This window comes from Pleurodeles waltl, chromosome 5 (assembly GCF_031143425.1).
Source record: "Pleurodeles waltl isolate 20211129_DDA chromosome 5, aPleWal1.hap1.20221129, whole genome shotgun sequence".
In the NCBI taxonomy this organism is placed as follows: Eukaryota; Metazoa; Chordata; class Amphibia; order Caudata; family Salamandridae; genus Pleurodeles; species Pleurodeles waltl.
In genome coordinates this window covers 409,458,745-409,484,540 of record NC_090444.1, presented here as the reverse complement: position 1 = coordinate 409,484,540, position 25,796 = coordinate 409,458,745, and the positions used below count along the sequence as shown (strand labels likewise).

General features: G+C 42.8%; 1 protein-coding gene across 5 annotated transcripts in view; it reads right to left on the bottom strand.

Moving 5' to 3' along the window:
- GPCPD1 (glycerophosphocholine phosphodiesterase 1) overlaps window positions 1-25,796 on the bottom strand; it is a 741,593-nt gene that overhangs the window by 177,610 nt on the left and 538,187 nt on the right. For all 5 annotated transcript variants that reach the window (XM_069234162.1, XM_069234166.1, XM_069234163.1 and 2 more), the window contains exon 14: window positions 16,199-16,238. In XM_069234162.1, the coding sequence (XP_069090263.1) occupies window positions 16,199-16,238 (40 nt within the window). The remainder of the gene's footprint in view (window positions 1-16,198; window positions 16,239-25,796) is intronic.

Sequence of the window (25,796 nt, the reverse complement as noted above, 5' to 3'; positions counted from 1 at the left end):
ATGGGATTGGAAAATATCACTATTGTTGATACAACAGAAATGTTACTGCTAAGTGTTTTTATGTGAAATGTATTTGAAATGTACAAATTAACTAGATATTTCTTTTTTGTATCAATGTGTTTTCTATGAATTGGAAAATAATTGTTAAACCTGGTCAGAAAAAATGATTGCACTTCATGTTAGGATATAATTTGCCAAGCGAAAGAAGACTGGAAAAAGTAAAAAATAAAAATGGTATTGAATGTTTGTTTCAAACATTGCGGTGGGCCAGGCCATAGACAGTCATTTCAGAAGACATACAGGTCACGTGGGATTTTGCAGATTGTCTGTGTCAACAAGCATGAATTTGACAAAGCGGATGTAGGTGGTAAAAGCACCAAAAGGCAGTGTTAGTGGTTCCCAGGGGAATTTTAAAGTGTATGTTGAAAGGAGAAGTGGAACGAGGGAGAAGATGAAGTTCATCATTATAATTGCTTTTGGGGCATTGTAGATTTAGAAAAGTCCAGTTAGGTAATTCACCTGCCTTCCTGGTAGGAACAAACGGGAGAGCACCTCTCAATTTTTCAACGGGAGGAGGAGTATTCCTGGGCAGTCTCTCTGAGAGCAAAACACATCTCTTTTCACTGTCTAAGAGCTACTGAAGAAAAGCTGTGATAGACAGTAATGTCTTTTGGGAAAGGGTGAGCATTCAATAAGTATAAGCATTCCTTATTAGTTGTCAGCATAAATCTTCATACCACTGATGAGGAAAGCTTCGAAGAGGGATTTATTCTCCTTAGATTTAGACTCAACCATGGGGTAAAAGAATTGCCCTGGAATAGGACCTCCAAAACAACCATTAGAAAGCAAATATATCAGGCTTTGGAACTGGGTTCTGAGATAGGCCACACAAAAAGCATGAATAACAAAGTCGGGCATTTTAACTGCTAAGTAAGAAATGATGTTGTCTGCACAGGGTCACCCTTACACATGTCTTGTGTTAGAAATTGTAACTCTGGTAGCCTGCAGAAGGGACCAGAGTGAAAACATTCAGCTCTTTGGCTTAATTTATTGATGTTTGCAATGGGATGAATGTACATTTACATAAACACAACTACATTGGCAATAAAACATGTTAATATTGTTTACTGCAATGGATAATAACAGGAACTCCAAGCTGACAATGGTGACTGACTCACTTATGTGAAGCTATGAGAGATCTAATACTACAGAAGATGCTTTGAGTGAAACAAAACAGCATTAATAGAGTTACTGCATATGGATGCCAGCTTCAGGCTCAAAGCTGGTGAATGCTTCCGAGGGCATCCCAGATCGAGGGGAGATGGCACAGAGAACGGTGGAATGGACCAAGTCTGAACGGACATGTGGGCTTTGCAAAACAGGACAGTAATTGAAAAGGGGAATGGAGATTGATTGTATTTACTTATCTTGCTAAAGAAAGTTGTGTCCACACATTTAATTGGTTACTTTGTGTTGCCTAATGATCTAGAATGTTGCGTGCTTAGACTAAATATTTAAATGTATATATTTCAAGCAAGTGTTCTCAAAAGGTCTCCATATTTTGGTATAACTCTTTGTACCCCAACCATTATGTTCCCATTTACTTTCTCCCACCCTCTATTACCCAGTCCAACCTTTTTAGTGAGGTTCTGGTCGAATACTGTAAATATGCTTAAACGGTGTATTATCATAGGTATCAATGGAAGAGTGAGAGCAAGAATATCTCCTTTGAAAGTAGTTGTTGAATGTTCTATTGCTAATCTTTTCTATGGGGCTGTAGTGTGCCCTAATTGGAGAAAACAAATATTAGTTTTCTCTTTTGAGTATTCAAAAGCACATGTTAAATGCTGGCAAGTTTGTTTTTACATGTAGTAAGAAGAAATGCAACTTACTTTCTTCGGAACAAAAGCTAGGAATTTCTCAATTTATATAAAAAGTAATGAAATAGCTGTCTCTTTCCTACATAACCACAATACTCAAACACTAATGTACAGCATATCCCCGTGTATGTAAACATTTCTAATTTGATTATATTTCTAGATGTGTATTTCTTACAAATATATATAATAACTGTTTTTTTTAATTGTATAGATACTCTTTACGTCTGGTTAACAAAGGTATATATTACTTCCAGTTAAATATATATTGTTCTATGCTTAACATGTTTATAGATCACTGCATATGTTTAAAAAAAATAATAATAATAAGTTGTTTGAATAGATGCTTATGGGTCTCTGCTTTTTCACAATAGGTAAAAATTATCATAACTATCTACAAACATTTCACTACTGAAATATTGAGAATAAGTAAAAAAATATATATTTTTAAAACAACTGAGTTATAAAAAAAAAAAAATACACAAATCAATTACCTTTAAGTACTGCAAGTCTGGGTTTATACAGTAAAACTTTAAATCTCAATATATTATCGTCCTTATACATATATAGCCTTTTGTATGTAGTCATGTATCTCTCCAATACACTATTCTGTCTCATCCTACACCTCTCTCAATCAGTCCTCTATCTCCACTCTCTGACTCACCCTAAACCTCATTCTACTACAATGGTCTCCAAACTACCTCTTTCTAGACTCTTCCGTTCTCTTTCCCTCCTGGCTCATTCCAAACCTCATTTTACTACTATGATCTCTCAAACAACCCTTCTAAATTCGTTACTCATGTATCTCTCTCCTTTGACTCATCCCAAACCTCTTTTTATTATGATCTCCCTAATCCTTTCTACAGACTCTTCCCTCTTATCTCCCCCCTACTCATCCAAAACATCATCTTACTACTATGATCTCCCAATTAACACTTAGATTTTCCCTCTTCTATCCCTCCATTATTCTATTCAATATAACCGCTCAACTTTACTCATATATCCCTATACTAATCCACTACTAATCCTTTTGGGTTTCAGAGTAGCATGCTACTCACTGAAAAGCACTGACACCTCATCAGGGGTAGTAAGCACTATATAAATAGAATTACAAATACAGAGTGCACAAAATGAGCAATCTTACAAGCATTATGGCTTGATACATGCAACATTTTTGGTTGCTTAAATGTAAGATTGCACTGAAATCCTGCAACAAAAATTTAGTTTAGTCCAATAAGGCATGTTCCTTGCAAAAATGTGGTTGTTTTTTCTTTAATTTGTAAACCTAGCAAATGACTTCCTTCCATGGACACTGAATTGAACTGGACACAGTAGATTTTAGAGAGTGGCCTTTGAATCTGGCAAGCTCTTAGCATACAGGGAATCAAGACTGTAAAGAAAAAAAAAGCATTTTCAAAGTCAACAGGTCTGGTCTTTTGCATAGCTGCAGTACCTCAGGTCATGACAGGATGTCCCTCATAAGCCAGAAGAAAGGGCTTGAAGTCTTTGACAAGGCTGAAGTTCCTCAATGTTACTAGATTGCCGCCAAGAGGCAAAAGTAACTGCCTGAAGCCTTTTAGAAGGCTTCAGAGCAGCAAGAGTTTACTAGACGTCTGTCTCTTAAGAGGCAGATCCATGCTTGAAGTCGTCACAAAGCTGCAGTAACTCATGTTACTAGATGTCCCTCTCAAGTGAGATGCAACTACTTTAAAAGTCTTTCACAAAACTGATGTGCTTTAAGTGGTCACTATATTACCCTCGAGTCAGATGTGACTGCTTAAAATCTTCACAAACCATTAGTACCTCAAGTTGTCATTGGATGGCCCTCAAGTCAGATGGAACTGCTCCAAATGTCCTTAAAGCTGAAGGGATGTGGCCTCAGCATATACTAATATGGTTTGCGCTTGTTTTCTCTAGGACAAATAAATATGTTAAAGCTGGTTTATTAATACGAGTCAACATGGAACTTTAAATGTCTTGATTAGGACGGAACACTGTAATGACACTTTAATACATACAAATTCAAATGTCTTCCATTTTAATGTTAGCAGACTGGGCTGCCACTAGTGCTACAGCCTAGAACAGAACTGTGCTAGTCAACTATAATGCCGTGCATTTGGGGTAGCAAGCAGCAAACTGTTAAGGTCAGGTAATCAAACCAATGCATAAAGAAATTCAGCCAAAAGTCCTTTAATTGGTATTTATATGTATTTTCACCATGATTTTTTTAAATACATCTTCAGTCTCGTAACAAATTCTCATACCGGCAGTTCCTCCAGTCATTACTAGAGAACCCTCTCATGCCATATGCAATTTCCTTAAATGTTCTCCCAAAAGTGGAGGGTATGTGGTTTGAACATAAACTTATGATTTGTATTTGTTTTTATAGGATAAATAAATAAGCCCAAACTGGTTTATGGCGAGTAAACATTGCAGCTTCTAATACATTTCTTGATTGTTATGGACATAGGTGAAAACACCAAAATATACATAAGTACCAGCAATACAAAAGCCTTTAAATTTCTAACCTTGGGGGATTTGTAGGTGGATCAGTACAAATGCACAAGCAAAATGCAGTAGCTCAAAGTGAAAGCAGCCAGTGGCTAAAGTTGGGTGACCTACTGTAATATACTGTGTTCAATGGTGGGAAGAAACATCATTTGAGTGACAAACCGCACAACAGATAAAAAGGCTTGGCTTTAAGTATGCAATTTTATTTGATTTAAGCTCTCGGAGGAGGGGTTACTCCATTGCAACGGTTACTCCGTCCGCCCAAATCTAAAAGCCATTGTTTTCTATGGCATTTAGATTTCACCGGACGGGATATCCATTATCATTGCAACAGAGTAACCCCTCCACCAAGATCTAAATCAAGCCCTTTGTTTGGAAAACTTGAGGCTGGCAAGACAGCGAAAGCGGTCTTTATTGAGGACCTAAAAAAGAAATCAAAATAGACAAAATGAGTTTTCAGCTTCCGATGCAGATGTGTGTATTAACCCCTCTATGTAGACAGCTCCAGCTTTAATTCTCTTAGTCAGGCTGTCTTATAATACAAAAGTGGTTGTATTTTTCACTAGGACATATTATGGAATGTTTTCAACACTAATAGACCACTGATCACAACTGCAACAACAATTTGTCATGATGTGCATGAGTTTCCACTACATATTTTTGTGTCACATGAAAGGTACAATGTTCTGGTGAAAGCATTGTGTTTTTTTTTTTATATATACAGGGAGTGCAGAATTATTAGGTAAATGAGTATTTTGACCACATCATCCTCTTTATGCATGTTGTCTTACTCCAAGCTGTATAGGCTCGAAAGCCTACTACCAATTAAGCATATTAGGTGATGTGCATCTCTGTAATGAGAAGGGGTGTGGTCTAATGACATCAACACCCCATATCAGGTGTGCATATTTATTAGGCAACTTCCTTTCCTTTGGCAAAATGGGTCAAAAGAAGGACTTGACAGGCTCAGAAAAGTCAAAAATAGTGAGATATCTTGCAGAGGGATGCAGCACTCTTAAAATTGCAAAGCTTCTGAAGCGTGATCATCGAACAATCAAGCGTTTCATTCAAAATAGTCAACAGGGTCGCAAGAAGCGTGTGGAAAAACCAAGGCGCAAAATAACTGCCCATGAACTGAGAAAAGTCAAGCGTGCAGCTGCCACGATGCCACTTGCCACCAGTTTGGCCATATTTCAGAGCTGCAACATCACTGGAGTGCCCAAAAGCACAAGGTGTGCAATACTCAGAGACATGGCCAAGGTAAGAAAGGCTGAAAGACGACCACCACTGAACAAGACACACAAGCAGAAACGTCAAGACTGGGCCAAGAAATATCTCCAGACTGATTTTTCTAAGGTTTTATGGACTGATGAAATGAGAGTGAGTCTTGATGGGCCAGATGGATGGGCCCGTGGCTGGATTGGTAAAGGGCAGAGAGCTCCAGTCCGACTCAGACGCCAGCAGGGTGGAGGTGGAGTACTGGTTTGGGCTGGTATCATCAAAGATGAGCTTGTGGGGCCTTTTCGGGTTGAGGATGGAGTCAAGCTCAACTCCCAGTCCTACTGCCAGTTCCTGGAAGACACCTTCTTCAAGCAGTGGTACAGGAAGAAGTCTGCATCCTTCAAGAAAAACATGATTTTCATGCAGGACAATGCTCCATCACACGCGTCCAAGTACTCCACAGCGTGGCTGGCAAGAAAGGGTATAAAAGAAGGAAATCTAATGACATGGCCTCCTTGTTCACCTGATCTGAACCCCATTGAGAACCTGTGGTCCATCATCAAATGTGAGATTTACAAGGAGGGAAAACAGTACACCTCTCTGAACAGTGTCTGGGAGGCTGTGGTTGCTGCTGCACGCAATGTTGATGGTGAACAGATCAAAACACTGACAGAATCCATGGATGGCAGGCTTTTGAGTGTCCTTGCAAAGAAAGGTGGCTATATTGGTCACTGATTTGTTTTTGTTTTGTTTTTGAATGTCAGAAATGTATATTTGTGAATGTTGAGATGTTATATTGGTTTCACTGGTAATAATAAATAATTGAAATGGGTATATATTTTTTTTTGTTAAGTTGCCTAATAATTATGCACAGTGATAGTCACCTGCACACACAGATATCCCCCTAACATAGCTAAAACTAAAAACAAACTAAAAACTACTTCCAAAAATATTCAGCTTTGATATTAATGAGTTTTTTGGGTTCATTGAGAACATGGTTGTTGTTCAATAATAAAATTAATCCTCAAAAATACAACTTGCCTAATAATTCTGCACTCCCTGTATACACAGTTTGAGGTATGATTCATCCAAGGGGCATGAAGAACTACGTGCATGTCAGTTTGTGTAAGGAAATGCCTCCTTGGCATGGTTACCCCCTGACTTTTTGCCTTTGTTGATGCCAAGTTATGATTTGAAAGCGTGCTGAGGCCTGCTAACCAGGCCCCAGCACCAGTGTTCTTTCCATAAAACTGTACCTTTGTTTCCACAATTGGCACACCCAGGCATCCGGGCAAGTCCCTTGTAACTGGTACCACTGGTACTAAGGGCCCTGATGCCAGGGAAGGTCTCTAAGGGCTGCAGCATGTCTTATGCCTCCCTGGGGACCCCTTACTCAGCACAGACACACTGCTAGCCAGCTTGTGTGTGCTGGTGGGGAGAAAATGACTAAGTCGACATGGCACTGCCCTCAGGGTTCCATGCCAACCTCACACTGCCTATGGCATAGATAAGTCACCCCTCTAGCAGGCCTTACAGCCCTAAGGCAGGGTGCACTATACCATAGGTGAGGGCATAGGTGCATGAGCACTATGCCCCTACAGTGTCTAAGCAAAACCTTGGACATTGTAAGTGCAGGGTAGCCACAAGAGTATATGGTCTGGGAGTCTGTCAAACACGGACTCCAAAGCACCATAATGGCTACACTGAAAACTGGGAAGTTTGGTATCAAACTTCTCAGCACAATAAATGCACACTGATGGCAGTGTACATTTTATTGTGAAATAGATGCCCCCTGAAAACACTCTACTTCCAGTGTGGGCTGACTAGTTTTGCCAGCCTGCCACACACCAGACATGTTGCTGGCCACATGGGGAGAGTGCCTTTGTCTCTCTGTGGCTAGTAACAAAGCCTGTACTGGGTGGAGGTGCTTCTCACCTCCCCCTGCAGGAACTGCAACACCTGGTGTTGAGCCTCAAAGGCTCACCCCCCTTTGTTACAGCACCACAGGGCACTCCAGCTAGTGGAGATGCCCGCCCCCTCCGGCCACGGCCCCACTTTTGGCAGCAAGGCCGGAGGAGATAATGAGAAAAACAAGGAGGAGTCACTGGCCAGTCAGGACAACCCCTAAAGTGTCCTGAGCTGAGGTGACTGACTTTTAGAAATCCTCCATCTTGCAGATGTAGGATTCCCCCAATAGGATTAGGGATGTGCCCCCCTCCCCTCAGGGAGGACGCACAAAGAGGGTGTAGCCACCCTCAGGGCTAGTAGCCATAGGCTACTAATCCCCCAGACCTAAACACACCCCTAAATTGAGTATTTAGGGCCCCCCAGAACCAAACAAGATAGATTCCTGCAACCTGAAGACCAAGAAGGACTGCTGACCTGAAAGCCCTGCAGAGAAGACGGAGACACCAACTGCTTTGGCCCCAGCCCTACCGGCCTGTCTCACCACTTCAAGAAAGACAGCGACGCGTTCCCCAGGGTCCAGCGACCTCTGAAGCCTCAGAGGACTACCCTGCATCTAAAAGGACCAAGAACTCCCGAGGACAACGGCTCTGCTCCAAAGAAGAAACAACTTTGCAACAAAGAAACAACTTTTAAAGGACTGCACGTTTCCCGCCGGAAGTGTGAGACTTTCCACTCTGCACCAGACGCCCCCGGCTCGACCTGCGGAGAAACAACACTACAGGGAGGACTCCCCGGTGACTACGACCCTGTGAGTAGCCAGAGTTGACCCCCCCCACCCCCACCCAGCGACACCTGCAGAGGGAATCCAAAGGCTCCCCCTGACCACGACTGCCTGCTTGTAACAACCCGACACCTGGTAAAGACACTGCACCTGCAGCCCCCAGGACCTGAAGGATCCGACCTCCAGTGCAGAAGCAACCCCCAGGTGGCCCTCACCCTTGCCCAGGTGGTGGCTACCCCGAGGAGCCGCCCCCCCCGCTTCACTGAAGAGACCCCTGGGTCTCCCATTGAACTCCATTGCACACCCGATGCCTGTTTGCACTCTGCACCCGGCCGCCCCCGTGCCACTGAGGGTGTGCTTTTTGTGCTGACTTGTGTCTCTCCCCCCCCCCCCCCCCCCCGGTGCCCTGCAAACCCCCCCCGGTCTGCCCTCCGAAGTCACGGGTACCTACCTGCTGGCAGACTTGAACCGGGGCACCCCCTTCTCCATTGAATCCTATGCCTTTTGGGAACCCCTTTGACCTCTGCACCTGACCGGCCCTGATCTGCTGGTGTGGTAACTTTGGGGTTGCCCTGAACCCCCAACGGTGGGCTACCTTGGACCCAACTTTGAACCCTGTAGGTGGTTTACTTACCTGCAAAACTAACATACTTACCTCCCCCAGGAACTGTTAAAATTTGCACTGTCTTGTTTTAAAATAGCTTATTGCCATTTTTGCCAAAACCGTACATGCTATTTTGCTGATTCAAAGTTCCTATGATATCTAAGTGAAGTACCTTTCATTTGAAGTATTGATTGTAAATCTTGAACCTGTGGTTTCCTAAAATAAACTAAGAAAAGATTTTTCTATACAAAAACCTATTGGCCTGGAATTGTCTTTAAGTGGGTGTTTCTCATTTATTGCCTGTGTGTGTACAACAAATGCTTAACACTACCCTCTGATAAGCCTACTGCTCGACCACACTACCACAAAATAGAGCATTAGAATTATCTCTTTTTGCCACTATCTTACCTCTAAGGGGAACCCTTGGACTCTGTGCATGCTATTTCTTACTTTGAAATAGTACATACAGAGCCAACTTCCTACAGTATGCCTTTCTTTGTAAGTGTGATGCATCTTATAAAGTGAATTAGCTTCACTGAAAGTGTAAGGAACCAAGTTAAGTTCACACTTACTCCCAAACAATGAACATTTTCACAGTGTTGGCAGGACTGACATAACTTTGTCCTTTTCATCCCCGCTCAGACATCAGGCCATGATCCTGCAGTTGTTTCACCTTATGTCAATGCTTTGCCCATAGCTTCAAGCTGTGTTTCACATTTGGTGAAGTATTACACATCTTAAGCAATATTTCACATTTTCACCTCACTTAAGCCCCCTGCCCAATGCTCCTTCATGGGTTTCACCTTTAGAACTGTGCTTTAGATCCTATACAAACACACCTTGTTACAGTACTATAGATGTATGCTATCACTGTTTGATAAGAGATGGCTTCACAACTAAGTGGGTACAATTTAGCATGTTCACTAGCTCGGATAGATGCTAATATATATTAAATACCAATGCTTAGGTGGCTTAGGAAATCACATTTGAATGTCAGAGCCCTGTAAATAGCATTTTAAAGTGCTACTAGTCTAGTTTATTATCATTACTTTGAAAATAAATCTGTTTGGAACAAAAATGAAGCCCAAGAACTAAGTTTCTTACACAGTGTATTGGTTTCCCACAGTATAAATTAAAACCTGCATCTCTAAAGGGGCAGTCACTTGGAAATCTGTATACAGTAAATTGGTAATGCATAGTCAGATGCAGAAAGAGTACATTTGTAGTTGGAAAATCGTTTCATGCATATAGAAGATATCATAAATTATGTGGGGCTGTACGTCCTCAAGCTTAAAGGAGATACAGAAGTCTGAACACTCAGCATGTTGCAATCTAGACTTACTTCGAAAAAAAGATACACCAGAGCACACAAAATTGCTGTGTCTAAAGTGCATTAAACCCACTGAGTGGACAGCTCCCGCTATATTCCTCAGCCAATCGAGCTGCCAAAGGATATAGCAGTGGTAATTGCTGTTAATACATATTGTGGGATGTTTGCAGTAAAAATAGTCATCCTGCCGAGCGTCTACACCAATATTTTGTTTAAAAAATGGACATCCAACATCTGTCTCAAAGCAACAAAAATGCTTGCCTGGCGTGACGAAGAAGCGTTACACATTAAGCTTTAAAAACTAAAAAATGGTAAGTCCTACAGTCACCATTTTATAAAGCGGTAGACAAGCAATAGGGTGCATGTTATTCATTTACAATTATGTATACTCGGAGTAGGTACACTTCCAAAGACATGTATTGCAATTAATCAGAATAATTTGGATGGACTATTGGATTTTAGTGTTATGAACTGCACATTATTTTAGGCCAACCTTGATGCTTGGTTTGCATTTGTTCTACTCAAAAACTTTGTTGGGTAAGCCCTTGAAGACCTTGTTGCAACAGTCCAGTTAGCTGGTGAGCTGCTTTTCTTATTAAGTAGTAGTGAGGTAGACATCACCTTGCAGAAAACATTTAAATTGTAAAGTGGTGTTGAACACTAATCATAGGCTAAGCTAGGTCTGATCTGATGCATGGATAACGTCAGCAAGCAACAATGAGCCACAAAAGCATGAATAGAAGGATATTTTAGAAGCACTGATAAAACCAGAAAACAATGAATTGCTAATTTGCACCCATGCTTCTTAGAAAGTATAAATCCTTCATTTTGTAAATATCAAGGAACAGAGTTGTTGTTAAATTCAAAATATACATAACTGTAAATCAACAGTCTCCTCAATACCAATAAGTTCAAACTGGATTGGCTCATAGCCAGTCATTAGCTACCACAAAGAATCGTAGCACAAGGCTGAGACAAGCCTCATCGTAGAACTGGCATATACACTGCACATACACTGCTGTACCTTATTTCTATGGCACCTGTTTGCAAAGGCTGAACACAACTTGACAAATTACCCAATGGTCGAATGCATTAAAAATAACTGTCATTGTTAGAAACGGACCTGTCTGCAAGTGTCCACATAGGTAAATCATTGTCTCACACGTGTCTGGTGTTGCCTGCCACCCGACAGGGGTGTCTGCTATCTCCTTTACTCTTTGCAATGGCTAGTGTACCTCTAGCCAGTTGCTTTCATCAGGGGATTCGAATGGTCCTGGCAGTGTTGGACAGGGGTAGCGTTATATGAGGAGGACTTCCAGATCATCCTGGATGACTTGCAGGAGACGGGGTCATGGGTACTACAAATACTCAAAATCTTCAGGAGATTTTCTGGTAGTCTATTAACAAATCCACGTCCTCCGTAAAACCCAATTCTCTGTTTTCCTTCTCACCCCGTCAATTCAAACGTCTGAGTGGGCTGGAGACGTACATATGGTGACGGAGGTGTTCAAGCATCTAGGTTTATGTTCGAGAGGACTAACTGCAGGCACTTCCTTTGTTCTTTCTAGGGCAGTCCTAGATTTATAAAATGGTAGTCCTACCAAGAGTGTTATAACAACTCTATAACTACCCATACTCTTGCTCCTATTTCAAAATTGAACCTCTATTACAAAACTTCCTTTAGAACAATCAGCCCCCCCCACTCCCAACTGCCTTATACAAGTGTCTCAAGTCTGCCTACAAGGGTGGTATAATGGCCTCTGACATTATTTCATACGATAAAGCAGCCCACTTAGTAATCCTAATTGAATGGCAGTGCAACAGCTTTGAGGACCATACCTTTCTCTCCGGAGAATCGAGTGGCACAGAGCCACAGTCATCACACTTGCTTTTTAGTGTGCTGACTGCTCTCTCTTCCGCGTGTTACAAGAATGGTATTTGGCATCTGGAACTGGGCTTTTGGGCTCCTGGTCAAACCATGCATTTGACTGGGGAAACTGCCCTGTGGGTGGGGCACTGGCTAGGACAGAGACACACACTGGGATTTGGGCATTAGGAGGCCATTAATATTTCAGAACTAGGAGACATTAGGTCTGGGAGCACACTGAAATCTCGAACAGGAATTTGATCTCCATACAAGCCAGTTCTTAGATATCTACAGCTTCGACATGTCTTCTTACTCCCACATTACTAACATGGTTGAGTGCCCTGATTACATTCCAAAATGAGCAAAGGTCATGGCAGATGAGCTGACGGATCATAAATTATCACATTTATTGACCCCAACGACTGGGTGGAGGCTAGGCCATCCCCCAGGAGGCTGCAATCGCATCCCAGTTCAGAGTCAAACAATTGAAATACTTGCAGAGGGCCTACTACAGGCTCTGGAAGATTGGTTTAATATCCTTGCTGAATTGTTTGAGACGCCACATCCAAAGAAGAGTCTTTAAACACATAGTATTGTCCACCTTCTTGGGAGAATGCTTTAATGTCTGAGGAGGGTACTGAGATGGCTTCTCCCCAGGGGCATGAAATTAGACCTACTAAATCTTACCATCTATATAGACAGTTACAGATCAAAGTTGGCATTCCTGTAGTTGAGGCTTACTGTGGCCAAAAGAGATATTGCTAGGGCATGTAAAAACCGAGGTCCCCTACGTCTACAGAGGTGGAAAATGGGACTAGCTCGGTGTATGAGCCTATAAAGATCTATTTGCATGGCCAGAGAATGCCCACAAAAACTCTAGAAAATATGGTAGAACTTGTGTGACTAATAAGGTTTCCTTTCTGAACCATGTAGTGTACAAACCCAGAACCTATATGAGATAAATACCTATGGCTTAGTAGCGGTTTGAAATTGTATTTTTTCTATTTATGGGGCACTGTTGGAAGAATTTATGTTGAGCGGGTCGGGCCATGTCTTGTTCACAATACTGTACAAGTTTGCTCTTCACATAAAATTCAATAAAATGTGTTATTAAAAAAAACTGACATTGTTATTGCTATGCAACGATTAATTTGTATTTTTTTGTGTTACCTGGTTTAGGTTCTTTGCTAGCGCCCACCAACAATCCTAGCCATTTCATTGTATGTTTTTACTGGGTTCTGGTTGCGGCCCTCCTGGTAGCTGCCAAAATATTTTTCTTCTCTTTAAGGGCTATATGGTAGTTGCTTCCTAACGGGTGATTTGGTTTGCAGCGATATCATCCCCTCATCCATAGACAGAAGCCCTGATGTGTTACTGATTGACCAGTTGGAGCAGATTTGGAGCCATTTCTGCCAGAATGAAATCACAATGATGAATGAGAATGCACCCCAATTCTCCCAGATCTTTTGGACAACCATCTGTGTCAGAAGCGCTGACGACAGTACTCATGTAGTACTTAGCAAACATCGGTCTGCCTCCTTTGGAGCCTAAGCCCATTCACAAGGTGAAATTGCCATAACTAGTGGTCGGATGAGTTACAAAGGTATATGGGTGTACGTGCTCATACTTCTTTCATGAGGTTAAGCACTTTCTGAAGAATATTCCACTTGTGTGACAAGTGGAGGCATTAAGTTGTGGCGTTGTCAGTTGCAGCCGTATCGAATATTTGAAGGGACATGGCACCTGCAAGCCTATTACCACAGAGCCACTGTCAGCTGGCAGAGCTGTGGTGCAGGTTTTCCCATCGTTTCCTCACAACCAAAAAGTACTGTTGAGTTGCCTACGGGACTCAAAAAACTGACTGCTTACAATGGGAAGAAAGCTTTCAGAACTCAAACAGCCTCATATGCAGTGCAGAATCACACTTGCTCCACAAGGAGCAGATTAAGTCTGCCACAATGTGACTTTAACTTGTGCTTTGAAGAGTCTGGGAACAGTTGAAATAAGGCAGGTGGAAAGGGGTTTGGAGTAAATGTATATGTACATTATTGAAAGGTCAGAAATAAGAAAACGGTGGGCTGGGATGAGCTTTGACTGGTCATCAAGCAGGTGGTCTCAGTGTTCTGCTAGACTGAGTTGAGGGGAATTCATTTGGAATGGGAATTCATTTGGAATGTGGCATGGGACATCATCCTGATATGGATTCTTGCTGTCTCCCGAGGTTGAAGAACAACCATGCTGCTGTGGTCTTGTTTGTTAAGAAGTGATCTAATCCACAGGACATCATTTCCTTTGGAGAAGGGAGGACTTTTGACATGCTGCAGTTTAGAATTGCTCCTATCAAATGAATCATTTTGGACGGAAACAAGCAGGATTCAGGGTAGTTCTCTGAAAAGCCAAGCTTGTGGAAGTTTCCAAGCGGCAGTACTAGACTGCTTTCTCAACCTTTCTTGCACACAAAACAACTAGCATGAGAAAAATGTCTCGTTATGGATAGGACTGAATCTTTGCTTCAGAAAGGAGTACCACCAAGGTTACAATCTTGGTCAAAACCAAGTGAATCATGGAGGTGGAACAGCAGTGCACTATACTGGTGAAGTACATTTAGTTCCTCTCAGATAGAGAGCGAGATCATAGTCTGACAGAAAGGATTCCTCTTAATCTTCTGAGCCTGTTTGCAAATCTGCGGTTCAATGGTAAGTACTCACTCTGGAGGTGGAGCTATTACAGCCACCGAAGTAGAGATGGTCTAATTCTCTCAAAGGGGCATCTGGTTCTCAAGGGGATGTGGTTACAACCAAGCTGTTTAGCTAGCAGGTAGTGTGGGAAATGAATGCATTTAAGAACTGCCCATACCAGACGGCCCAGTTGGAGCAAGTGAGACCAGTGCTAGGACGTTAGCTAAATCAGGTCTCACACTGCTGGGTAGTACAGTGAGTCGTGTCTCATGACATCCTACTGGACACAGGATTTGCATGCTAGTCTGCAACAGTTGCAGCATGGATGAAGGGAGGTGCACTGGGACAGGATGCTGCGGCTGCCAGCATTAACTCTTAAGGAATGTATTGTAGCATAAAATTGACAGGATGGAGGAAAATCTTGAAACTGCACCAAAGGTAGCAGATAAGGGCTCAGTCAGCTCCTGATCCAGGGTCAGATGAATTTGATTTATTTAACATCAAATGCAATGCAGTCAACACTCCAGCAGCAGGTGGGGTAACAGCAAGTTGAGAATCTAATGAGCCACTGGTACTAGCTTCACAGCACAAGGAATTTAAGTGTGAAATCTAGATTCTCCAGAAGACTGATCAGCAGAGACGGTTGAGAGGGTCATGCACTCTGGTTGGAACAAGTTGTCTAACACTATGGTAGGAAATGGCCTTCCAATGACAAACTTCCACCTTACCCTGGGTTCCTCACACAATCTGTGTGGGGCCAGTAAGTGTCTTACACATTCATGGATTACATGTGGGGGAGTGGGTGGAGAGAGAAGCCCAAGGAGTAGTCATTGCTACCTCACCAGCAGGAAGAGTGCTTGGCAATTAGTGCAGTGCCAACAGGCTGTATCTACAAGCTAGACCTCTCCCTGATCAAATCTAAAGTTTCATTCAAGATTGGTGCACCCTTAATTATGCATACAAGCCCGGTTGTTCTGGAGGAATCGCTGACAAAATAAAAAGAAAAAAGAACAGGAAAAAAGGAACGAAAACAAATAAGGATGAAAGAGCACGAGAAATAAAGCAAGAAAAGGAAAGAACGAGCTAAAGGAGAGAAACAAAACAAGAAAAAAAAAAAAACTGATGGAAAAAATAAAGAAAGGTCCACACATCTGTTTCTTAGCGGCAGTGGCTGTAATTGAAGTTTTCAAAAAAATATAGACGAAAGCCAGGAGCACGAACACCACACTCCTGCAAAATGAATTCCAGACTTTGTTATAGGTAGTGCGAGACATCTTGTTCGTAGTACTTTTTCCAAGTTCCAAATGGCAGCATGTTGGTATATAATTGGTCTATTGTGTATATCACTAGTGTTCTATATAATTTAATGTTGACAAACTGAAGTACCCATTTTAAAACTCAATTTTTCCACTTATACCTACCGTGAGTCTCTTTCAACTTGAGTGCAGTCACGTGAGACAACTAAAAATTAAATACATAAAATAAGAGTTCAGTGAATATTCAATGCTAAATGCACAGACAACATGAGTAAGGTTGCTAAACATTCCATTTCTCATTTCTTTGTGAACAACACTAGAATATTCCATACAGAAGATATCATGAGTGGACTATCCACAAAATGTAGTTCAAAACTGACAATGTTGATTACTATAATATTTTCACTATGGTATCTTAGTATCAAATAGTAATTTTAGTAACTCATATGTCTTACTATAATCCCCAGACTAAATACCTTAAAGAAGTCAAAGACTCACTTTTGGGAGCAAAGGCAGTTCTGAGGGAACCAGCTGGAAACTATTAAAGTAGGGAAATGGACTCTCTTGATCATTGGCTCAGTGAGGTATGATGAGGCAGAGATCCTTTTAAGTACTCAAGTTCATGTGTAAATCGTTTATGGTGGAAAACAATTGTATTTAATAGAAGTTTCTCAAGGTGGAAAGACTGATTGCTTTGATGAGCATGTCACCTTATTGAAGGTATTCAAATGTCATCTTCCAATAAGATTTAAATTCCAAACACTATAGAAACATTCAGTGAGTTACTTGATAAGAGTCCGAACCACAGAGGAACGGCCTTAGTTTAAGTCCCAAAAAAACACAGAGTTTGACTATGGTTATCCTTACCCTAGACAAGCTTGAAAATGAATATATTATTTACCTTGAAAGCGTCTGTTTGTAGCACACAGCACTGTGGATTCACATGCTCTGCATACTACTGCAATCTAGTGTTTGGCTCAAATGTTTACAAATTTTTCTTCCAAAGAAGTCTTTTGAGTTACGAGGTATAATTACATCTCTTAGTCGGAAATGTGCATGAGTAATTGCTCCATGGGCATAGCATGCAAGCGTAAAGCTGGAGCATTAGAATAGGCTAGTGTGATGACCATGCAAGAAGGTAAATACTAAGAGTAAAAGCAATGTACATCTGCGACACACAACTGCTTTTGGGACAGTAGGTGGCCGCATGTGAATCTATACCACTACATGACAAGAACAATTGCTTACAAGGTAAGTAACATTCCGTATGTAACTTTTGAGGCTGTAGATACAGATGCTCTGCATGGACAGTAAAGCAGAACTCTGTTAGTGGTGGCTAGACAGAAGATGTTGCAGAAGACAGTTTAAACAGTACATGGAACAACTTGGCCAACTCTTGCTTTTTGCCGTGCTAGGCCTTCCACACAAAAATGCTTGGTGAACACGTGTGGTATAGACAATGCAGCTGAATTACAGATGTCAGCCAAGGAAAGCCACAGTGGCTTCTCTTTTTACGAGTAGAATGAGGCCTTGGTGGGACAGGAACATGCCTTCTAGCCTTAATGTTGGAGATTTGAATTAATTTGACAAACCATCTAGCTATGCACACCTTTGAAAGAATGCGTCTTTTGCGCGGCTTAGTGAAAGCAACAAAAAGTTGCTGAGTTTTGTAAAAGTCTTGGTCCTATCGATTTAACACATGAGGGCATGCTTGAATCATGAGTATGAATTCCCCCCTCTGCCACAGAGTCTTGCAGTGGAAAGACAACTGGGATCTCAATGTTTAGCTTAATAAGGAACGGGGATATCACCACAGAAAGGAATTTAGGGTTGGTTCTAATGACAATCTGTTAGGAACCTAAAAAGTAAGGCTCTTCTAGAGTGAGGATCTGCAATTCGCTAACACACCTTAAAGATGTGATAGTGACACGGAAAGTAACCTTCTAGGCAAGGATCCATAATGGGCAAAAGGGTCCCCGTGCCTGGTAAGGACAACAATAAGGTTCAAGATAGGGGCAGTGTACCTTGGATGGAATAACCCATTTGAGTCATTCCACGAAAGCATTGATAACAGGGATTCTTAAGAAAGAAGTGTTCTCTTGTCTGCAGGTAAACTGCAATAGTGGCAAGGGAAGGTGTAAGGAAGTATAGACTAGGCTTGATTTCTATAGATGGGAGACGTAGTGGATGATAGCCTGAACTGTAAGTTTAAGTAGGTCTATGTGCTTAGGGATGGAGTAGTGGACAAATGACTTGCACCTGGCAGCAAAGCAGATTCTGTGTGATTCTTTGAGTACAGACATGCACTCTTAAAGAAGTTTAAGATAAACAAACAATAGGGCTTCAGGAAGCAAATTGCTAGATTGAGTTGCTTGGGGTGCCTGCATAACCCTAACTATTTCAATCATAGAGCACTGCCCATGAACTGTATGTGTGGAACCTTGGGGCAAAGTTTCAGCATTTTGGACAGTGGCGACAAGGTCAATCTCTAGAAACCGCCACTGACCGAAGTATGGGAGTAGGACTTGTGGGTGGAGTTCCCACTTTTTGACTTGTTGCTGTCTCCTGCAGAGGAGGCCTGCAAAATCACTGTTGGCTCCCGGAATGTACCCCGCCAGCAGGTGTATCCGTTGATGAAAAACCCAATGCCAAATATTTTGTGCTAATGCAGACAGCGGTGGACAGGGTCTATGAAGGGGCAACTGTGTAACAGATTGTGCAATTTTGCAACTGAAGAAAGTGATGTTGGCATGCATCCACACTGGAATCTCCCAGTGACACTCTGCTTGTGACCACTGTGTTGAAAGGCATTGTTGGAGGGGGTGCATTTGAACTCCAGCATGCAGAACTACGCGCTATGCATGAGGCCGCCACTCCAAAAAGGTGCACAAGGAATATGTTATTGTAGGAAGCTGGTTCTTTATATAGTGGATCAAAGAGAGAGACACCATGTAAAGAATCCAAGCAGACCACAGAGGAATGACAGAGGCACAAATGACACCCCAAATGCTCTCTTTTGTGGTAGGGTGGGGCCAGCAGTTAGGCATATCAAAAGGTTAGTGCTAAGCATGTAGAGCACACACAGACAGTGAGACACACACAAAGAAATCTGACACCAATTTATAAATAGAACACATACTTCTATAAAAAATTTAGATACCCAGATCACTGGAATCAGGTGAATATTTTGAGATAGGATTTTTTTTTTTTTTTTTTAAAGAGTATTCAATTTTTCAACTTGACAATTAGTGCATTTTTCTGTAGCTGTAATGTTACTCTTTAGGAGAAGAAACATGCAAAGCAAGGAGGTACTTCATAGCAACTTACAAGACCAATCTTCTGGACTTAAGGCGAGTACAGGACAGGGACCTAGGCCACACCAACGGGTGGGGCAGCTGGGTGCAGTTCAGCATCGGGTGCCCTGTGTAAGTCATTGGGGGCTGGTCTGGGGTTCAATATTTTTCTATGCTCAGGGAAGTAGGGACTCCAGTAGTCCTGTTGTCCATCCGGGGCATCTGGGTGCAGAGGTGGTTTGGACCATCAGGTCTCCATCTCCGGAGGGGGTCTTGGTGGAAGGGGCAGTCTGCAAAAAAAGAGGCTGCAGACTCTGTTGGAAAGTTCACAATGGGCAAACTCAAGGTGGGTTTATTCTCTAAACAGCCTGCGAATCTCTCCCGGTTTCATGGAAGCTGAAACAGCAGGACAGGTCAGTTACTCGACAAGGATCTGGTGTTGCACGCAAACCAACAGGGTTGGCGCCAAGTCTGTCGTGCTCTTCGTTTCTTGGGAGAGCAGGCTTCTTGTCCACTCCATCTGTGTTCAGCGAAGATCTGAGGTCCTGGAACCCAGGGGGTGGGGGGGTCCCCTAAATACTAACTTTAGGGGTGCTACGGTGAGTGAAATAGTCAATGGGCTACTTACCCGTATGGTCACTATTTCTCCTATATGACAACTTCCTTAGGGGAGGGGGCTAAGCTTGTCCCAGAAATCCTAATGCAACCACTCACAAGATAGAGCAATTTCTAAGGCTGCGGTCACATCAGGCAGATCACCCTACAGGTGTGTCCAGCCTGTAAATGTAACACGCCTCCTGCATAGCTAATTTTCCTGCCTGTCCAGGTGCCAAATGGGCTTAATTTAAGGGAGGGTTGGCATCTCCCTCTGAGGAGAGCCAGATCTGCGTACTAAAGGTGGTGGGCTCCTTTGAATCTTTCTGCCTTGGAATGCAGATTTGCAGGTTATCCCGTTGGGAGGGGTGTGCAACACCCCTGCCACAGCAGGTTTTGTTCCAGGACCTTCAGAACCCCTGGGGTCAGAAACGTCTGTGGGTGGCAGGCTGGCTGGCTAGAACTAGTCAGTGAGCCCACCAGCAGTTAGTAGGTTTTAAGAGGGCACCTCCAAGGTGCTCTTGGGGTGCAAGTATTAATAAATCCATCACTGGAATCAGAGAGGGTTTATTAATACAAAATGTTTGATACCAAACATCCCTATTTTCAGTGAAGAACAAGTTTCTTACCTTCAGTAACGCATCTGGTACAGACTATCCAGCTGCAGATTCCTTACCTTTGATTTTCCCAGGCATCAGGCTTGATCCAGAAACTTGCTGAGCAATACCTCTTGTGTGCACCGTCGGATGGCTCAATTTGGCTACGTGTGGTGTCACTGGCACCAGATGTGACATCGCGGCCACCTATATAGGGGCCACCCAAGTGCACGGGCAGTTACTTCTACTACAATTTTCCATGCCAGAAGCAAAAAAACCATGATAAGAACTGGTGCAACGTGTCAAAACTAGGGCCCTGGAAAAGGGATCACACTAACCCTAGTAACAAATCTGCAGTGAGGGTAGGGATGGGTAGGTGTAAGGAATCCGCAGCTAGATAGAGCCTCTACCAAATAATGCTTTACCGAAGTAAGTAACTTGTTCATCCGATAGAGACTTCTAGCTGCAGATTCCTTACCTTTGATTAAATACCCAAGCCATATCCTCCTGGTGGTGGGCTGTGGACAATGTTTTAGATTAAGAAGTCTAGCAGGAGGGAACGGGAGAAATGGCCGTTCCTGAGGACCTGTTTGCCCAGGCAGTGGAGTTTGACAAACATGTGCAGGGACACCCATGATGCCGCCTGGCAGATGTCCAGGACTGGGTCGCCACGTGCTAACACCACAGTTGCAGCTTTTCCACTGGTGGAATGGGCCTGTAAACCCTCAGGAGGTTGCTTCTTAGCCAGGGAGTAGCAGATCCTGATACAGAGAACGAACCAGGGCGAAATGGTCGGCTTCTGTACCTGCCCTTCCTTCTTTGCTCTCGCATACCCCATAAAGAGTTGGTCATACACCTGAAACTCTTGTGCGGTCAAAGTAGAACAAAAAAACTTTTTAGGTCCAGCTGGTGGAGTCGCTCCTCGTCCTTTGAAGGGCTATGGAGGAGCAAAGAAGGTGGGGGCTAGGAACCAGATGGAAAATGGTCACCACTTTGGGGAGGAAAGAGGCACAGGTGCTTAACACCACTTTTTCCGGAAACACAGTAAGATATGGCGGCTTAGATGATAAGGCCTGTATCTCACTCAACCTCCGGGCAAATGTTATTGCCACTAAGAAGGCTGTCTTGATGGTGAGTAGCCCGCATGGACCGTTGTGCAATGTTTCGAAAGTAGCACACATGAGGTACGTGAGAAAATGATTGAGATCTCACTGAAGCATTACAAAGGGCGTAGGGGGAATGAAAATGTCACTTACCCAGTGTACATCTGTTCGTGGCATTAGTCGCTGCAGATTCACATGTTGTGCATAGTCCGCCGTCTGGTGTTGGGTCGGAGTGTTACAAGTTGTTTTTCTTCTAAGAAGTCTTTTCGAGTCACGAGACCGAGGGACTCCTCCTCCTTTGTTCCATTGCGCATGGGCGTCGACTCCATGTTAGATTGTTTTCCCCACAGAGGGTGAGGTAGGAGTTGTGTATGTTAGTAATAGTGCCCATGCAATGGAATGAATAAGTATGTACCAAATGAGGTTTAAGTAATATATTTACAAATATACAAATGTTGAAGATAACTTCCAAACGGCTACAGGCTCCCGGGGAGGCGGGTGGGCACATGTGAATCTGCAGCGACTAATGCCACGAACAGATGTACACTGGGTAAGTGACATTTTCAGTTTGGTGGCATGTGTAGCTGCAGATACACATGTTGTGTATAGACTAGTAAGCAGTTATCTCCCCAAAAGCGGTGGCTCAGCCTGTAGGAGTGGAAGTAGTCTGAAATAAAGTTCTTAGTACGGCTTGACCTACTGTGGCTTGTTGTGCGGATAGCACGTCTACACAGTAGTGCTTAGTAAATGTGTGAGGCGTAGACCATGTGGCTGCCTTACATATCTCGTTCATTGGAATGTTTCCTAGGAAGGCCATGGTAGCGCCTTTCTTTCTGGTTGAATGTGCCCTTGGTGTAATGGGCAGCTCTCTCTTTGCTTTGAGGTAGCAGGTTTGGATGCACTTAACTATCCATCTGGCTATACCCTGTTTTGATATTGGGTTTCCTGTATGAGGTTTTTGAAATGCAATAAACAGTTGTTTTGTTTTCCTAATTTCTTTTGTTCTGTCAATGTAGTACATTATGGCTCTTCTGATGTCTAATGTATGTAGTGCCCTTTCAGCTACTGAGTCTGGCTGTGGGAAGAACACTGGTAGTTCTACCGTTTGATTTAAGTGGAACGGTGAAATAACTTTTGGTAAAAATTTAGGATTGGTTCTTAGGACTACCTTATTTTTGTGTATTTGAATAAAAGGTTCTTGTATAGTAAACGCCTGAATTTCACTTACTCTTCTTAGAGATGTGATGGCAATGAGAAATGTAACTTTCCACGTTAAGAATTGCATTTCGCAAGAGTGCATGGGTTCAAAAGGTGGGCCCATGAGTCTTGTTAAGACGATGTTGAGGTTCCATGAAGGAACAGGTGGTGTTCTTGGTGGTATAATTCTTTTTAGGCCTTCCATAAACGCTTTAATGACAGGTATCCTAAATAGTGAAGTTGAATGGGTAATCTGCAGGTATGCAGATATTGCTGCACGGTGTATTTTTATGCAAGAGAAGGCTAGATTTGATTTCTGTAAATGTAGTAAGTATCCCACTATATCCTTTGGAGATGCATGTAATGGGTGAACTTGCTTATTATGGCAGTAGCAAACAAATCTTTTCCATTTGCTTGCGTAGCAGTGTCTAGTGGATGGTCTTCTAGCTTGTTTTATGACTTCCATACATTCTTGGGTGAGGTTTAAATGTCCGAATTCTAGGATCTCAGGAGCCAGATTGCTAGATTCAGCGATGCTGGGTTTGGATGCCTGATCTGTTGTTTGTGTTGTGTTAACAGATCTGGCCTGTTGGGTAACTTGACATGGGGTAATACTGACAGGTCTAGTAGTGTTGTGTACCAAGGTTGCCTTGCCCATGTTGGTGCTACTAGTATGAGTTTGAGTTTGTTTTGACTCAATTTGTTTACTAGATATGGAAGGAGAGGGAGAGGGGGAAAAGCGTACACAAATATCCCTGACTAGTTCATCCATAGAGCATTGCCTTGAGACTGCCTGTGTGGGTACCTGGATGCGAAGTTTTGGCATTTTGCGTTCTCTTTTGTTGCAAATAGGTCTATTTGAGGTGTTCCCCAAATCTTGAAGTAAGTGTTTAGAATGTGGGGGTGAATCTCCCATTCGTGGACCTGTTGGTGATCCCGAGAGAGATTGTCTGCTAGTTGATTTTGGATCCCTGGGATAAATTGTGCTATTAGGCGAATGTGGTTGTGAATTGCCCATTGCCATATCTTTTGTGCCAGGAGGCACAGCTGTGTCGAGTGTGTTCCCCCTTGTTTGTTTAGATAATACATTGTTGTCATGTTGTCTGTTTTGACAAGAATGTATTTGTGGGTTATGATGGGTTGAAATGCTTTCAACGCTAGAAATACTGCTAACAATTCGAGGTGATTTATATGCAGCTTTGTTTGATGTATGTCCCATTGTCCTTGGATGGTGTGTTGACTGAGGTGTGCTCCCTACCCTGTCATGGAAGCATCTGTTGTTATCACGTATTGTGGCACTGGGTCTTGGAAAGGCCGCCCTTTGTTTAAATTTATACTGTTCCACCATAGAAGCGAGATGTATGTTTGGCGGTCTATCAACACCAGATCTAGAAGGTGACCCTGTGCATGTGACCATTGTGATGCTAGGCACTGTTGTAAGGGCCTCATGTGCAGTCTTGCGTTTGGGACAATGGCTATGCATGAGGACATTATGCCTAGGAGTTTTAATACCATCTTTGCCTGTATTTTTTGTGTTGGATACATGGCTTGTATAACCTTGTGAAAATTTTGAACCCTTTGTGGACTTGGAGTGGCTATTCCCTTCGTTGTGTTGATTATTGCTCCTAAGTATTGCTGTGTTTTGCACGGCAGAATGTGAGATTTTGTATAGTTGATGGAGAAACCAAGTTTGTAGAGGGTTTGTATGACATAATCCGTGTGGTGTGAACACTTTGTTAGGGAGTTGGTTTTGATTAGCCAATCGTCTAGGTACGGGAATACGTGTATTTGCTGCCTTCTGATGTGTGCAGCTACTACTGCCAGGCATTTTGTAAATACTCTTGGTGCGGTTGTTATACCGAACGGCAACACTTTGAATTGGTAATGTATTCCTTTGAATACGAACCTTAGGTATTTCCTGTGCGAGGGATGTATCGGTATGTGGAAATACGCATCCTTTAGATCTAAGGTTGTCATGTAGTCTTGTTGCTTTAGCAGTGGTAGCACGTCTTGTAGCGTGACCATGTGAAAGTGGTCTGATTTGATGTAGGTGTTTAGTGTTCTGAGATCTAGGATTGGTCTCAGTGTTTCGTCCTTTTTTGGTATTAGAAAGTACAGTGAGTAAACTCCCGTGTTTTTTGGTGTACATGGTACCAATTCTATTGCGTCCTTTTGCAGTAATGCTTGAACTTCTAGTTCTAGAAGGTCTAGATGTTGTTTTGACATATTCCGTGTTTTTGGTGGGACATCTGGAGGGAGTTGGAGAAATTCTATGCAATAACCATGTCGGATAATTGCTAAGACCCAAGTGTCTGTTGTTATCTCCTCCCAAGATTTGTAAAACTGACTTAGTCTTCCCCCCACTGGTGTTGTGTGAAGGGGTTGAGTGACTTGTGAGTCACTGTTTGGTTGGAGGGGTTTTTGGACTTTGAAATTTTCCCCGGTTTCTAGGGAATTGTCCTCCTCTGTATTGGCCCCGAAAGCCTCCCCTTTGGTACTGTCCCTCGTATGTAGCCGGTGTTGATTGTGAGGTGCTGGCTTTTGTGGCTTGACCCCGAAACCCCTCTCTGAAGGTTGTTTTGCGGAAGGTGCCGAAAGTGCCTCTGCCCTGCGGGGAATAGAGTGCGCCCATGGCCTTGGCTGTGTCAGTGTCTTTTTTCAATTTCTCAATTGCCGTGTCGACTTCGGGTCCAAACAATTGTTGTTCATTGAACGGCATATTGAGCACCGCTTGCTGTATTTCCGGTTTAAAGCCAGATGTGCGCAACCATGCGTGCCTTCTTATGGTTACTGCGGTATTTATTGTTCTTGCAGCTGTGTCCGCTGCGTCCATAGAGGAGCGTATTTGGTTATTGGAGATGTTTTGTCCCTCCTCAACCACTTGTTTTGCCCGTTTCTGAAATTCCTTGGGCAGATGCTCGATGAGATGCAGCATCTCGTCCCAATGGGCTCTATCATATCGCGCAAGGAGCGCCTGAGA